The sequence below is a fragment of the Elgaria multicarinata genome, chromosome 3 (genome assembly GCF_023053635.1).
Source record: "Elgaria multicarinata webbii isolate HBS135686 ecotype San Diego chromosome 3, rElgMul1.1.pri, whole genome shotgun sequence".
Taxonomy (NCBI): Eukaryota; Metazoa; Chordata; class Lepidosauria; order Squamata; family Anguidae; genus Elgaria; species Elgaria multicarinata.
Genome location: NC_086173.1, coordinates 165,543,169 through 165,557,896, shown reverse-complemented (window position 1 = coordinate 165,557,896; position 14,728 = coordinate 165,543,169). Strand labels below are relative to the sequence as shown.

Here is a 14,728-nt window from a genome sequence, read left to right as displayed (position 1 = left end):
TGGGAATTGGTAAATAAGTGGGAGGGGGGAGTTAGAATGGTGAATGGCGTGAATGGAGTCGTCTGATTGGTTGGTTGATTTGAATGAGAGAGAGAGGAGGGGGAGTGAGAGACAGTTAAGGAGTTTTGGGGGCAGTTAGAGGAGTCACTCAGGGTTAGGGAATCAGTGAGGGTAGGAGTGAGTGGAATTTAGTAGAGGCTTGTTTCAGAATAAGAACATCAGAAGTGCCTTGATGCTGGATCAGACCAAGGGTCCATCTAGTCCAGCACTCTGTTCGTACAGTGGCCAACCAGCCATTGGCCAGGGATGAACAAGCAGGACATGGTGCAACAGCTAGTAGCCATCGACAGCCTTTTCCTCCAGGAATTTATCCAACCCCCTTTTAAAGCCATCCAAATTGGTGGCCGTCACTACATCTTGTGGCAGTGAGTTCCATAATTTAACTCTGCGCTGTGTGAAGAAGTCCTTCCTTTTATTTGTCCTGGATGATCCCCCACCAATCCACTTCATGGGATTTATATTTATTTATTTATTTATTTATTTATTTATTTATATTAAATTTATTTACCGCCCCATAGCCGAAGCTCTCTGGGCGGTTTACAAAAGTTAAAAACAGTGAACATTTTAAAAAAAAAAGTATACAAAATTTAAAACCATCAAAAATTATAAAAACAACAGTATAAAACAACAGTATCCATTTAAACAACCACAGTTCTGGGTTCCATTAAAAAAAAAAACACCTCAGCATATGTTGTTAAATTCTGCCTGGGAGAAGAGAAAAGTCTTCACCTGGCGCCGAAAAGATAATGTTGGCGCCTGGCTAGCCTCTTTGGGGAGGTTAATCCACAATTGGGGTGTGTGAGGAATAATCTCCTCACTCATCACAAGATCTGCTCTAATCAGAAATAAACAAGCTCCAGTATCTAGAATAGCTTTATGCTTTCTTCCATTTATTAAAACATCTTCCCACAAAGATTGATCTGATTCTTTCATTTCTCCCCACACTAATGTGCAACACTGGGAACTTTGGGGACGTTCGGCATCTTTATTTATATCCACTCTCCTTACTGAGGTACTTTTCTCTTCTCTCAGCCTGGGACATTGTGGTCTAATATGCCCCACCAACGCCACGGGGGGCCACCACTTTAAAGGCCCTCTTCTTTGTTGCCATCCTCCGAGCTTCCATCGGAGTAGGCACTCGGAGGAGGACCTTAGATGTTGAGGTTTATTATTCCCTCTTTCTTTTAGAATATAAAGAATACGGTGGCGGCAGCGAAGGAGAGGTTTAAAAATAAATGTCACAGAGGCTGGGGAACGCCACAGTGCCCAGCACACACCTGGATGCCAATCATGCAAAAAATAAAATAGAGAAGAGGAAGATTATGTAAGCTGCCTTGGGTTCCTTGGACGAAAAAATGCGGGATATAAATGTATGTAAAAAAAAAATTAAAATTAAAAACAAAACAAAAACACGGCCCACTGTCTCTCACGCTAACCTCACGCAGTGAGTTGTTGTCGGGGCTGGGGGTCAAGGGCGGCATACTGGAAAAGTAGAACAAAATTCTAAATAAACCAATATTGCCCAGGTTGCAGGGCCGACATAACATCATTTACTCTTCATCGTGCTCAGTTGGCTGGCTGGTTAAGATTTATAGTTACTTAAAAAAAAACGTAAGCCACCTTTAGCTTTGAAAAGAGAGCGCGGGGAGCGGGGCCTCGCCACCAGTGGCCCCTCCGTCTTGGTGCAACTCTTTCTGTTCTGTTTTAAGTCTCATAAAGCTGGTAGAAACTTTACTCCGGGAGGCCTCTGTGGGGCAATGCCATTGTTTTATTTTATTGTTTTCAATCATTTGACGCTGACTTTGAGTTCCTTTTTTGTTTTACTGCTGGTTTTAGATTTCTGAATTATTTCTGGCCGTTTAACGGGTTGTTCCCGCTTGCTTTATTGTGTCCTGCTGGGAGCTGCCCTGAGGGTACTAAAGGATCATGGAATCCTCCTGGTCCCTAAGGTCATTATTTGGGGGCCTTCTCTGTGAGCCCGTCAAAGGAAGTGAGGTAGGCGGCTACCAGAAGGAAGGCCTTTTTTGCTGTGGCACCCTGGCTGTGGAATAAGCTCCCCGGAGAAGCTTGCCTGGCTCCTAGAATCATAGAATCATAGAATAGTAGAGCTGGAAGGGGCCTATAGAATCATAGAATCATAGAATAGTAGAGTTGGGAGGGGCCTACAAGGCCATCAAGTCCAACCCCCTGCTCAGTGCAGGAATCCACCCTAAAGCATCCCTGACAGAGGGTTGTCCATCTGCCTCTTGAAGGCCTCCAGGGTGGGAGAGCCCAAACCTCACCAGGCAACTGATTCCATTGTCGTACTGCTCTAACAGTCAGGAAGTTTTTCCTGATGTCCAGCTGGAATCTGGCTTCCTTTAACTTGAGCCCGTTATTCCGTGTCCTGCACTCTGGGAGGATCGAGAAGAGATCCTGGCCGTCCTCTATGTGATAACCTTTGAAGTATTTCAAGAGTGGTCTCATGTCTACCCTCAATCTTCTCTTCTCCAGGCTAAACATGCCCAGTTCTTTCAGTCTCTCTTCATAGGTCTTTGTTTCCAGACCCCTGATCATCCTGGTTGCCCTCCTCTGAACACGCTCCAGCTGTAAGGCCATCAAGTCCAACCCCTGCTCAACACAGGAATCCCAATCAAATGCATGCATGTGAGAATTAATCTGCATAAATTTGCATGAGCACACCCACCCACAGCAGAGGGGCTTCGATGCATGACGCAGGGCCTCTGTGGATCTTTGCCACTGTATTTTCTCCTCTCTCCATGCAAGAAAGCCACCACTTACTTCACCACATGCAGTAGCCACAACCACGTCTCAGGGAAAAACTTCCTGGCAGGTTTCTCTGCTACAGCAGCAGAAGCAGGAAGAATATCAGAGCTCCGGCTCCTTTCTAAACTTGCAGCAACAGGTGGGGAATGGAATCTTTCTGCTGGGAGGAAGAATACAAGATTTATTTCTACTAAAACGGATACCTCCGCCACCTTTCAAAGCAAGAATGCCTAACTCAACTTCACTTCACGGCTTGTCATAAAGGTACAGATCCTCCAGCGTAATCCCTAATTCCTGTGCCCTTTGATGGGAAAAGAATATTCATGTTATCTCCGATTTGTGGTTGGAGATAACAAACAGATTCCCACCCACCCCCGCCCCTCATGCCACCCTCTTCCCAACTGGGATGCAAACACGTCTCGGGGAAGTAGCTCCTGATATGGCAAGCACCTGTTGAGTCCCTTTCTCTGTGCAGAGAGGCAGGGAGCTCCCTGCCTGTCTCTGCACGGAGGGAAGAAAAATGGGCCGGGTGGATGATGTCACAGGAAGGGGCGGGTTTTGGAAGTGGAAGAGGCAGGACCCCCTTGATGTCATCTGGCCAGACCTCTTTTCCAAAGGGGAGCATTCCTGCCCCCGGACCAATAGAGGTTCCCCGCCCCAGGCCTATTGGATGGCTGGTGCATGCGCGCTTTCCATCCCTTGAGGGCCGCTGAAATGCTTCCATTGCCACGTTGGTGGCATCTGTGGTCCTGGATCAGCTTTTTGCCGCTTGAGGCCGGAACCTGGGCCCCGATTTGCATCATCATCTTCCAGTTGTTGCCTAAGCTCAGCCCCCTCTCGGGGCTGCGCTTTGTCATCCACCCCACTGTTCCTCACCTCACCCTGCCCCCAAAACATATGTCTGCTAGGGCACCTGCCGAGGGACCACACCCCAGCCCTGCCCCACTGACGGCAGCCCCCTGGCCTCACTCCTCCTCTTCAGCATTGCAGGACACGGAATAACGGGCTCAAGCGACAGGAAGCCAGATTCCGGCTGGACATCAGGAAAAACTTCCTGACTGTTAGAGCAGTACGACAACGGAACCAGTGACCTAGGGAGGTGGTGGGCTCTCCCACACTAGAGGCCTTCAAGAGGCAGCTGGAGAAGCATCTGTCAGAGATGTTTTAGGGTGGATTCCTGCATTGAGCAGGGGGTTGGACTTGATGGCCTTGTAGGCCCCTTCCAACTCTGCTATTCTATGTTTCTATGATTCTACTGGTCATCCTTACTATAAAGGGCTCAAAAGTAGGGAGATATGCGGCAATTACAGTTGCCTGAAAAGCCCTCCCATCGAGATCACCAACAGCATCATCTTCATCATCTTCATCATCTAGTTTTAATTAATGCTCCCTTTTAGAGCCACTCACTCAGGGGAGGGTTGATAGCACAGCAAGGCCCCGAGAGAGGTAGAGGGGCGTTTCATGAATCATTCGCCTTGTATTTCCCCAGCCCACGTCCACGGTCGCAACCCCAGAATGAAGACGGGAATAATTCACGCTAAACGCAGGAGAACCCCCGTCACCAGCCTGGTTCAAGTTCTTACCATAATAAACTCCTCCAGACGTTTCATGTTGCTGGCAAATGTTAGGCTTGTGTATCTTGGTGCTGGTAAAAACTTTCAAGCCGAAGTCCTGTAAAACGAACAAGCAAGCTGCGATGAAGCGTCTTATACAGCTTGGATAGAAAAAGGTTATCCGTGGGCCGGCAGTGTACCTCAGGGGCAGGCCACCATTTCAGGCGACGGGCGCACGTTTGGCAATTTGAGGAACTGTCTTGGGCACCATTATTAGGGAAATTTCCCCAAACCCAGTAGAGAAGTAACAACTCCAGAACGGTCCAGATGCAGAGGCTTTATTTTACTACGTACGTAGGAGAACGGCCCACCCTCAGCAAACCGAAGCGCATCATCCACAACAGCATAAGAACATACGAACATCAGAAGAGCCCTGATGCTGGATCAGACCAAGGGTCCATCTAGTCCGGCACTCTGTTCACACAGTGGCCAAACAGCCATCGACCAGGGACCAACAAAGCAGGACATGGTGTCCTGCATTCTGGGAGGATCGAGAAGAGATCCTGGCCCTCCTCTGTGTGACAACCTTTTAAGTATTTGAAGAGTGCTATCATGTCTCCCCTCAATCTTCTCTTCTCCAGGCTAAACAGGCCCAGTTCTTTCAGTCTCTCCTCATAGGGCTTTGTTTCCAGACCCCTGATCATCCTGGTTGCCCTCCTCTGAACACGCTCCACCTTGTCTGCGTCCTTCTTGAATTGTGGAGCCCAGAACTGGACGCAATACTCTAGATGAGGCCTAACCAGGGCCAAATAGAGAGGAACCAGTACCTCACGTGATTTGGAAGCTATACTTCTATTAATGCAGCCCAAAATAGCATTTGCCTTTCTTGCAGCCATATCGCACTGTTGGCTCCTATTCCGCTTGCGATCTACAACAATTCCAAGATCCTTCTCGTTTGTAGTATTGCTGAGCCAAGTATCCCCCCATCTTGTAACTGTGCATTTGGTTTCTATTTCCTAGATGCAGAACTTGGCATTTATCCCTATTAAATTTCATTCTGTTTTCAGCCCAGCACTCCAGCCTATCAAGATCACTTTGAAGTTTGTTTCTGTCTTCCAGGCTATTAGCTATCCCACCCAATTTTGTGTCATCTGCATATTTGATAAGCGTTCCCTGCACCTCCTCATCCAAATCATTAATGAAAATGTTGAAGAGCACTGGGCCCAGGACTCTCTTCTTCTTTTCAGCACCCAAAGACTTGAGGAGCTGGACTCATCTCCATGCCTTGATACTCTTCCTTCCCTTGTCTGCCCTTTCTGGTCTGGCTTATGACCCAGAGCTTCATCCCACCTACCTGTTTCCCTCAAATTATTCCCTACAGCACTAAGCTGTCACCGTTGTTGTTGCTACCGGGCGGCTAGATCCTTTGCATACCAGGAAATGGGTTTAAGGGGGGAAATGTAAAAAAAAAAATCATAAAAAATCAACGGATGACCCAATCCAATTCAAATTTGGTATGCTTAAAGCTGCCCTTAATATCTATCACCGTGCCAATTTTGATGTCTTTGGCTTTAAAGCTTATGCAGATGTAAGCATTTGTTTAATTTTTCTTCAAATCCTGCTCCTGCGCCCCAGTGGCCGCTTGGAAAACAACAAATGATACGCTCGAAAACTAGTAGCAAAATATTGCACTTCTTTTGGTTAAGAAGCACAATTAAAGCAGGATGCATGGGAGCACTTCACAATAAAAGCAGATTATAAGCTGGAAAACTTCGGAGTCCTTTGCATGCAATTCGCAGTGATTGCACAGTATAACGCTGGTGTGATAAAGCTTCCAGTCTTTCCCCCTAGGATTTCTAAGGATTTCCCCCTAGGATTCAGAGAGCTTCGGCTATTGGGCGGTATAAAAATGTAATAAATAAATAAATAAATAAATAAAATAAGGATCCCATCTATGCTAAGCTGCGAGAACTCTTTCCTGGTCTTAACTAGGGCTGTGCATGGACACACACACACCCCAATTCACCTCAGAGGCCATTTCAGAGCCCCCAAAACAGCCTCAATTTGACTCGGGGTGTTTCGGGGGTTGCCCGCCTCACCTCAGTGCCGAAGCCAAGGCGAGATTCGGGCCCTCCGAGGTGACTCGGCCTTTTCTGGGTACCGGCTGTGCAGCTGGCACTCAGAAAAGCCTCCCTTTCCCCGCTCTCCCTCTTCACCTGCTGCTGCCATTGCCTCCTCCTCCTCCTCCTCCTCCTCGCTCCTTCCGGCTGCCATCATTGATGCTGACACCGCATCTGAGAAGAACCATGCCACGACTTTAAGATATCGCAGGGGCTCTGATTAGTACTGTGGCGTTACACCCCACAGGTCAATTCCAAATGTATGTCTGCGGTTTGTAAGTCTGTGGTTTTTAGAATGTTGGCCTGAGTGGGCGGAGTTAGAATGTCTGGGGAGGGGGAGGAGTCATATATAAGGGAAGGACGGAGGGGATTGGGAGGGACTTTTTAGGTCCTCTTAGAGTCTTTAGTGCTCTCTGTGTTTATGGTACTTAAGTTCTGGGAAATTTGAGAGTCAGTGTAAAGAGTGGTGTCTTTGGAGTGGGGTGTGCACGTAGTTGATGTATATTAATCAATACTGATAATAAAGAAAGTTCAAGAGTGATTGTGTGAGAAAAAGGAAAGCGCGAATGTGAATGAGTGACCGGATTGTATGGAAGGTTTCAAAAAGGTTTTTAAATGTTGTTATTTGAAACAAAGCTTATGAACTTTTAAAAATAAATTTTAATTGTTTTGTTTTTAAAACTACCACAAAAATCCCACGTGTCTGTTTGGCATTTATCATCTTAAGTTTATTTATTTATTTATTTATTTATTTATTTAATTACATTTATATACCGCCCCACAGCCGAAGCTCTCTGGGCGGTTTACAACATTTAAAAATAGTAAACATTAAAAGTATACAGTTTAAAAACACACACACACACACACACACACACACACATAAAAACAGTATAAAAACAACAGTATCCATTTAAAAACAACAATTGTGGGGTCCATTAAACAAACTTAACGTTGTTAAATGCTGTTAAAATGCTGTTAAAAATGCCTGGGAGAAGAGAAAAGTCTTGACCTGGCGCCGAAAAGATAACAATGTTGGCGCCAGGCGAGCCTCATCGGGGAGATCATTCCACAGTCGGGGGGCCACCACTGAAAAGGCCCTCTCCCTTGTTGCCATCCTCCGAGCTTCCCTTGGAGTAGGCACTCGGAGGAGGACCTTAGATGTTGAGCGCAGTGTACGGGTAGGTTCATGTCGGGAGAGGCGTTCCATCAGGTATTGTGGTCCCAAGCCATGTAGGGCTTTATAGGTTAAGACCAGCACCTTGAATTGGGCTCGGAAACATATAGGCAGCCAATGCAAGCGGGCCAGAATCGGTGTTACATGCTCAAACCTCCCTGTTCCAGCTATCAATCTGGCCGCCGCATTTTGCACAAGCTGCAGCTTCCGGACCGTCTTCAAAGGCAGCCCCATGTAGAGGGCATTGCAGTAATCTAATTTGGAAGTTACCAGAGTATGGACAACTGAAGCTAGGTTATCCCTGTCCAGATAGGGGCGTAGCTGGGCCACCAACCGAAGTTGGTAGAAAGCACTCCGTGCCACCGAGGCCACCTGAGCCTCAAGTGACAAAGATGGTTCTAGGAGAACCCCCAAGCTACGAACCTGCTCCTTCAGGGGGAGTGCAACCCCATCCAGAACCGGTTGAACACCCCCCATCCAATAAGAAGAACCACCCACCAGCAGCATCTCAGTCTTGTCTGGATTGAGCTTCAGTTTATTAGCCCTCATCCAGTCCATTGTCGCAGCCAAGCACCGGTTCAGCACATCCACAGCCACACCTGATGAGGATGAAAAGGAGCAGTAGAGCTGAAGGAGCAGTAGAGCTGCGTGTCGTCAGCGTACTGATGACAGCGCACTCCAAAACTCCGGATGACCGCACCCAACGGTTTCATGTACATGTTAAACAGCATGGGGGACAAGACCGATCCCTGCGGAACCCCATACTGGAGAGTCCACGGGGCCGAGCAATGTCCCCCAAGCACCACCTTCTGGAGCCGTCCTGCTAAGTAGGAGCGGAACCACTGCAATGCAGTGCCCCCCACTCCCAACTCAGCCAGACGTTCCAGAAGGATACCATCGTCAATGGTATCGAAAGCCGCTGAGAGATCAAGGAGAATCAACAGAGTCACACTCCCCCTGTCCTTCTCCCGACATAGGTCATCATACAGGGCGACCAAGGCTGTTTCCGTGCCAAAGCCGGGCCTGAAACCCGACTGAAATGGATCCAGCTAATCAGTCCCATCCAAGAATGTCTGGAGCTGGCCCGCCACCACCCGCTCAAGGACCTTGCCCAAGAATGGAACATTTGCTACCGGCCTGTAGTTACTAAGATTTTCCGGGTCCAAGGAAGTTTTCTTCAGGAGTGGTCTCACTACCGCCTCTTTCAGACGGTCTGGGACCACTCCCTCTCGTAGAGAGGCATTAATCACCTCCTTGGCCCAGCCGGCTGTTCCATCCCTACTAGCTTTTATTAGCCAAGAGGGGCAAGGATCCAGTACAGAGGTGGTTGTGCGGACCTGTCCAAGCACCTTGTCCACATCCTCGAGCTGTACCAACTGAAACTCATCCAAGATTACAGGACAAGACTGTACTCTGGACACCTCACTAGATTCACCTGCTATAACACTGGAGTCTAAGTCCTGGCGCGAATTTGTTTTGTTTTTAAAACTACCACAAAAATCCCACATGTCTGTTTGGCATTTATCATCTTAAGTTTACACATATAACACCCACTCTGACAATCATTCACCTGAGCAGATATAACTCACAGCGCATTATTATATATATTTAAAATCCATTCTCCATTTTAAACCCCTTTCTCCACATAGTTTGGAGGAAGGTGGGCTTTATCCCTTGCCTCAGGCGTATCAAGCGGTGGTGCTTAGCTTGAGCAGGGAGTAGCCTCGGCCGGGTCTGGTGTTCAGAGCCTGTGTCGCCCCATAAGAAGTGGTGGCAGACGGGAGGTCTGATGTACAGAGCCTGTGTCGTGGCAAGTACCTCTATGGCCACCATAATTTGTGACCATAGAGGTACTAAACAGTTTTTGGCCATAGAGGTACTAAACTTAAAATCGCGGCCTGGTTCTTCACAGATGAACCTCGCAGCCAGCAGGAGCGAGGGGGAAGCGGTGGTGGCAATGGCAGCAGGTAAGTGGCCCAGTGCCACTCCAAAGCGCCCCGAGGTGCCCTGAAGCTTCAGAGCGGATCAGCTTCGGCTTCGGGGTGCCTTGGGCTGACCCAGAACCACCTCGGAGGTGGGCCGATTCAGGCCACCTCGCCTCGGTTTCGGGGATTCAGCCCGAGGTGATGCACAGCCCGAGACTTAACTGCCTACACCTCGCTTTCGCTTTTGATAATGTCCTTCTCGGTTCATCTTAGCCCTCTTTATTGCCTGAGGTTCCTTCTGGGTTCTGCTGGTGTCTCGCAACGCCTTCTCCTAAAACAGGGTCTCAAAACCTCAGAACCAGGGGCCGAATTCAGCCTCCGGGGTTCCACAGACAGCCACGCAGCCTTCCTCTGGTCCCACCTCCTTCCCACCTAGCCACCCAATCGTTCTGGAGGTTTCCTGGCTTTTGTGCATTTTGCCTCATTCTAAGATATTATTATTATTATTATTATTATTATTATTTATTTATATAGCACCATCAATGAACTAAACCATGGGAGCTTTGAGCTAAACGATGGTGGGATATCTGGGGCCCAATCCTTTTGCCCCTGCCCCCATTTGGCTTTCAGCCCCACCCGTCACTGGACTGCAGACCCGAGAGCATCTCCCAAATCGAATTCGGCTTCAATGTCCCTGTTATAAAGTTGCACATTCTCTCTCTCAATCCCCCTCTGTCTCCCCTCGATTTACTTTCTGAACTCAGTACTCATCGCGCTCCTTTGCCCATTTTATCCTCCCTTGCTTTTGCTAATTTTCTCGCCCTCTTCCGTTTTGCTGCATCATTGTCATTATCGTCACCATCATCGACGTAGCAATACCGAATGACAAAAAAAAAATGTTGTTGGAAAGGAAGAGGAAAAGGGAGGAAAATATACACCACTGGCCATGGAAGTCAAAGAACGAAGGCAACAGGAAAAGGTCACAATTATTCCGTTAGTCACGTCAGTCATCGGCATCACATCTAAAAGCTATACAGAAAGCCGTCATAAACCGGGCCTACCAAAATACATCCACACCGCCATCCAGAAAGCAGTCATAATTAAAGCATGCTCAATTGTCAGGAAATTCCTGAATCTGTCTGTAAAAGATAGCATGACTTGGCAAAGCCCATCATGTCCATCTAGAACAGCCTTCCTCAACCTGGGGCGCTCCAGATGTGTGGGACTACAACTCCCAGAATGCCCCAGCCAGCTCTGATAATAATAACAACAACAAAAACAACAACAGTTTGGGTTGCCTTTCTCTTAAACAAAAATACCTAAGGTAACTTACAAGAGAATTATTAGAACATACAAAATTATGAAATAGCTAAAAACAATTGCTATTACAAAAAATAACAAACCAAACATAATAAAATTAAAACATCAGCATGGGCTGGAATCAAAACAATGAATGCATAAAACCCCATCATATGCCTCCAAATGCCTGGGAGAAGAGGAAAGCTTTGACTTGGCACCAAAAGCATGGCAATGTTGGTGCCTGAAGGGCCTCCCTGGGGAGTGTTACACAATCAAGGGGCCATCACCAGGAAGGCCTTTTCCCTTGTGGGAGAACTGTGATTTGATCTCCCCAAAGGTTTTTTCATTAATCAAGTGCGCTAAATGCATCACTTTTATTGGTTTTTTTTTTTTTACTAAATGCAAAGTTCACTAAATCAGCTACCCCTGATTTTGGGAGGCTGAGACCCCCGTCGACACAGGCTTCCTGCAATGCAGGTCTTCCCTCCGCTCACACGTGCCTCTTGTCTGGCGTGGCGATGGGCATTTCACTTGAAAAAACCGCAGTGGTGCTCACCTGCAGGACTTGATAGGAGTCGCCCTCGCTATAAGAATAAGGGTCTGGACGGTAACGGACACCATCTTTGATGAACTTCTTTCCGTGTATACAGGGACTGATGTTTGTTTCAGTTAAATAGTGGCCTTCGTAGTAATACCCTCTGAGCTCCTTCACAGGGAGCAAATTGTACACCTGAAAACAAAGGAGTCACAGTTCAGGGCACCATAACATGCTCCCATCCTGGTGACCACCACCCAAGTCCCAACTCATGAGCCCAAGGGATGGGGTTGGATCAAGAGGCCTGGGCACCTGCTTGCAGGGGGTTATGGAATCTGTCTAAGAATATCATAGAATCATAGAATCATAGCGTTGGAAGGGTCCTAGAAGGCCATCGAGTCTAACCCCCTGCTCAAAGCAGGAATCCACCCTAAAGCATCCCTGACAGATGGTTGTCCAGCTGCTTCTTGTCTCCCAAGAGGTTTTGAGAAACACGACACCGGTCCTTGTCCTGCTCCTCCTCCCTAAACAATTCAGCACACTGTTGGAATAATGCTTAGCTTGTGACGGGAGCACGCTGGGGAGAAGCCTTGAGTGTTTTGCAAGACTCTCCCAGAAAAGAAAGGGCAAAGAACGGCTGTGAAAACGTTATGCGGCCTCAACGGCAGCTCGGACTCACGGTCTTAGGAGAGAGCTCAGCTTCGGGCTTCAGGAGAAAGACACTCTTGTCTACAGCGTGGATGGCGCAGAGGGAAGGTTTGGAGACGGACAGATGGAGGTGCGTCTTGGTGGCGGGGAGGCTGTTGGGCTCCTCGAACTCCAGTTTCACCTGTAAATGTAAAGGAGCTCTGAAAAGTTCATTCCTCTGCACGGCAGCGTCAGAGGATTGATTCTCCAGGCTTCAGTTCCCCTCTGCACCCAGACAGCGGCCATGTTTGGACGACACATTAGGCAACACTACCCTCATTGTCCGCTCCACAGGTGACTATTTGCATGTCTCACTTGGGAGACGTGCAAATTGTCATGCAGTGAGTTGGCTATAAGGGCAGGGTTGCCTAATGCTCCCTCCCCACACCGAATGGCAGCGGTGATTCCTCCTCACCTGATCAGGAAGCCGCCATTTTGTGGGGAGGGGAGGAATAAGCTCCCCGCCTCCCGCCCAGAGAGCTTCGGCTATTGGGTGGTATAAAAATGTAATAAATAAACAAACAAACAAACAAATAAATAAATAAATAAATTCTTCCTGCAGCGGTGACTGCTGAAGCCAGGAGGCAGGACAGCCCTGCCAGGAAAGGTAGGGTGACCATATGAAAAAGAGGACAGGGCTCCTGTATCTTTAACAGTTGCATAGAAAAGGGAATTTCAGCAGGTGTCATTTGTATATATGGGGAACCTGGTGAAATTCCCTCTTCATCACAACAGTTAAAGCTGCAGGAGCTATACTGCAGCTGTACTGTGACCAGATTTAAAAGAGGGCAGGGCACCTGCAGCTTTAACTGTTGTGATGAAGAGGGAATTTCACCAGGTTCTCCATATATACAAATGACACCTGCTGAAATTCCCTTTTCAATACAACTGTTAAAGATACAGGAGCCCTGTCCTCCTTTTCATAGGGTCACCCTAATACAACTGTTAAAGATGCAGGAGCCCTGTCCTCCTTTTCATAGGGTCACCCTAATACAACTGTTAAAGATGCAGGAGCCCTGTCCTCCTTTTCATAGGGTCACCCTAATACAACTGTTAAAGATGCAGGAGCCCTGTCCTCCTTTTCATAGGGTCACCCTAATACAACTGTTAAAGATGCAGGAGCCCTGTCCTCCTTTTCATAGGGTCACCCTAATACAACTGTTAAAGATGCAGGAGCCCTGTCCTCCTTTTCATAGGGTCACCCTAATACAACTGTTAAAGATGCAGGAGCCCTGTCCTCCTTTTCATAGGGTCACCCTAATACAACTGTTAAAGATGCAGGAGCCCTGTCCTCCTTTTCATAGGGTCACCCTAATACAACTGTTAAAGATACAGGAGCCCTGTCTTCCTTTTCATAGGGTCACCCAAGGAAAGGAAACAGTGCGATGTGATCCCCTGTCAGGGGATCCAATCGCATCGGATCCTTGAATTCCACCCCCTTCCTTCTGGCTGCAGCCAGCACACCAGCAGCCAGGGGTGATGACGATTTATTCCATTCACGAATCGCCCCGTAGCCGAAGCTCTCAGGGCGACACAAACAGTAAAAGCAAAAAGCGACACAACCGAAATGAGGAAAATCAATAATAAAGCACATTACGAAGCATTACTTTAAAAGCAGAAATTAAAAAAAAAAAAAAAAAACAGCATCTGAAAGAGATAGATAAGAGAACAGCTAAAAACAGAGAAGATGAATTTAAAACCCCGAGGCTCGACTTCTGCAATGCGCTCTACATAGGGCTACCTTTGTGCCTGCCTTGTTTTATTATGGTTTTAATTTTTGTGAACCGCCCAGAGAGCTTCGGCTGTTGGGTGGTATAAAAATGTAATAAATAAATAAATAAATAGTCCGGAAATTTCAACTAGTTCAAAATATGGCAGCCAGGCTGGTCATCGGTACACCTAGGGGGGACCACATTACACCAGTTTTAAAATCTCTTCACTGGCTGCCAATTAGTTTCTGGCGAAGTATAAAGTGTTGGTTATTACCTTTGAAGCCCTACATGGTTTGGGTCCAGGCTACTTGAGGGATCGCCTTCTCCTGTACAATCCGTCCCACACACTCAGGTCCTCTGGGAAGAATTTACTCCAGCCAACAAAAACAAGGCTGACAACTAGTACCCAGAGGACCTTTTCTTCTGCAGCTCCCAGACTGTGGAATGGCTTTCCGGGAGAGATTCGTCAACTTAATAGTCGTTTAGCATTTAAGAAAGGTATAAAGACTGATTTCTTCTGGCAGGCCTATCCAGTGGAATTTTAGGATGCTTTTAGGATGTTTTTAGGAAGTTTTGACAACATATACTATGTTTTAAATCAATATTTTTATGTATTTTATAATTGCTGTTCCCCACCTCGATCAGGATGGAGAGGCGGTTAAGAAATAAAATTATTATTATTATTATTATTATTATTGTTAAAATGTAGCGGTAGACATGTTAAAAAAATCATAGAATAGCAGAGTTGGAAGGGGCCTACAAGGCCATCGAGTCCAACCCCCTGCTCAACGCAGGAATCTACCCTAAAGCATCCCTGACAGGTGGTTGTCCAGCTGCTTCTTGAAGGCCTCTAGTGCGGGAGAGCCCACAACCTCCCTAGGTAACTGATTCCATTGT

General features: G+C 47.3%; 1 protein-coding gene across 2 annotated transcripts in view; it reads right to left on the bottom strand.

Moving 5' to 3' along the window:
• Positions 1-14,728, bottom strand: part of LOC134396271 (alpha-2-macroglobulin-like) — a 92,197-nt gene that overhangs the window by 30,203 nt on the left and 47,266 nt on the right. Inside the window, exons 16-19 of one of the 2 annotated variants that reach the window (XM_063122690.1) lie at positions 12,112-12,261; positions 11,454-11,627; positions 4,410-4,497; positions 2,842-2,986 (exon numbers count right to left, since the gene is read on the bottom strand). In XM_063122690.1, coding sequence (XP_062978760.1) covers positions 2,842-2,986; positions 4,410-4,497; positions 11,454-11,627; positions 12,112-12,261 — 557 coding nt within the window. The remainder of the gene's footprint in view (positions 1-2,841; positions 2,987-4,409; positions 4,498-11,453; positions 11,628-12,111; positions 12,262-14,728) is intronic. The other variant, XM_063122691.1, reaches the window with a different exon arrangement.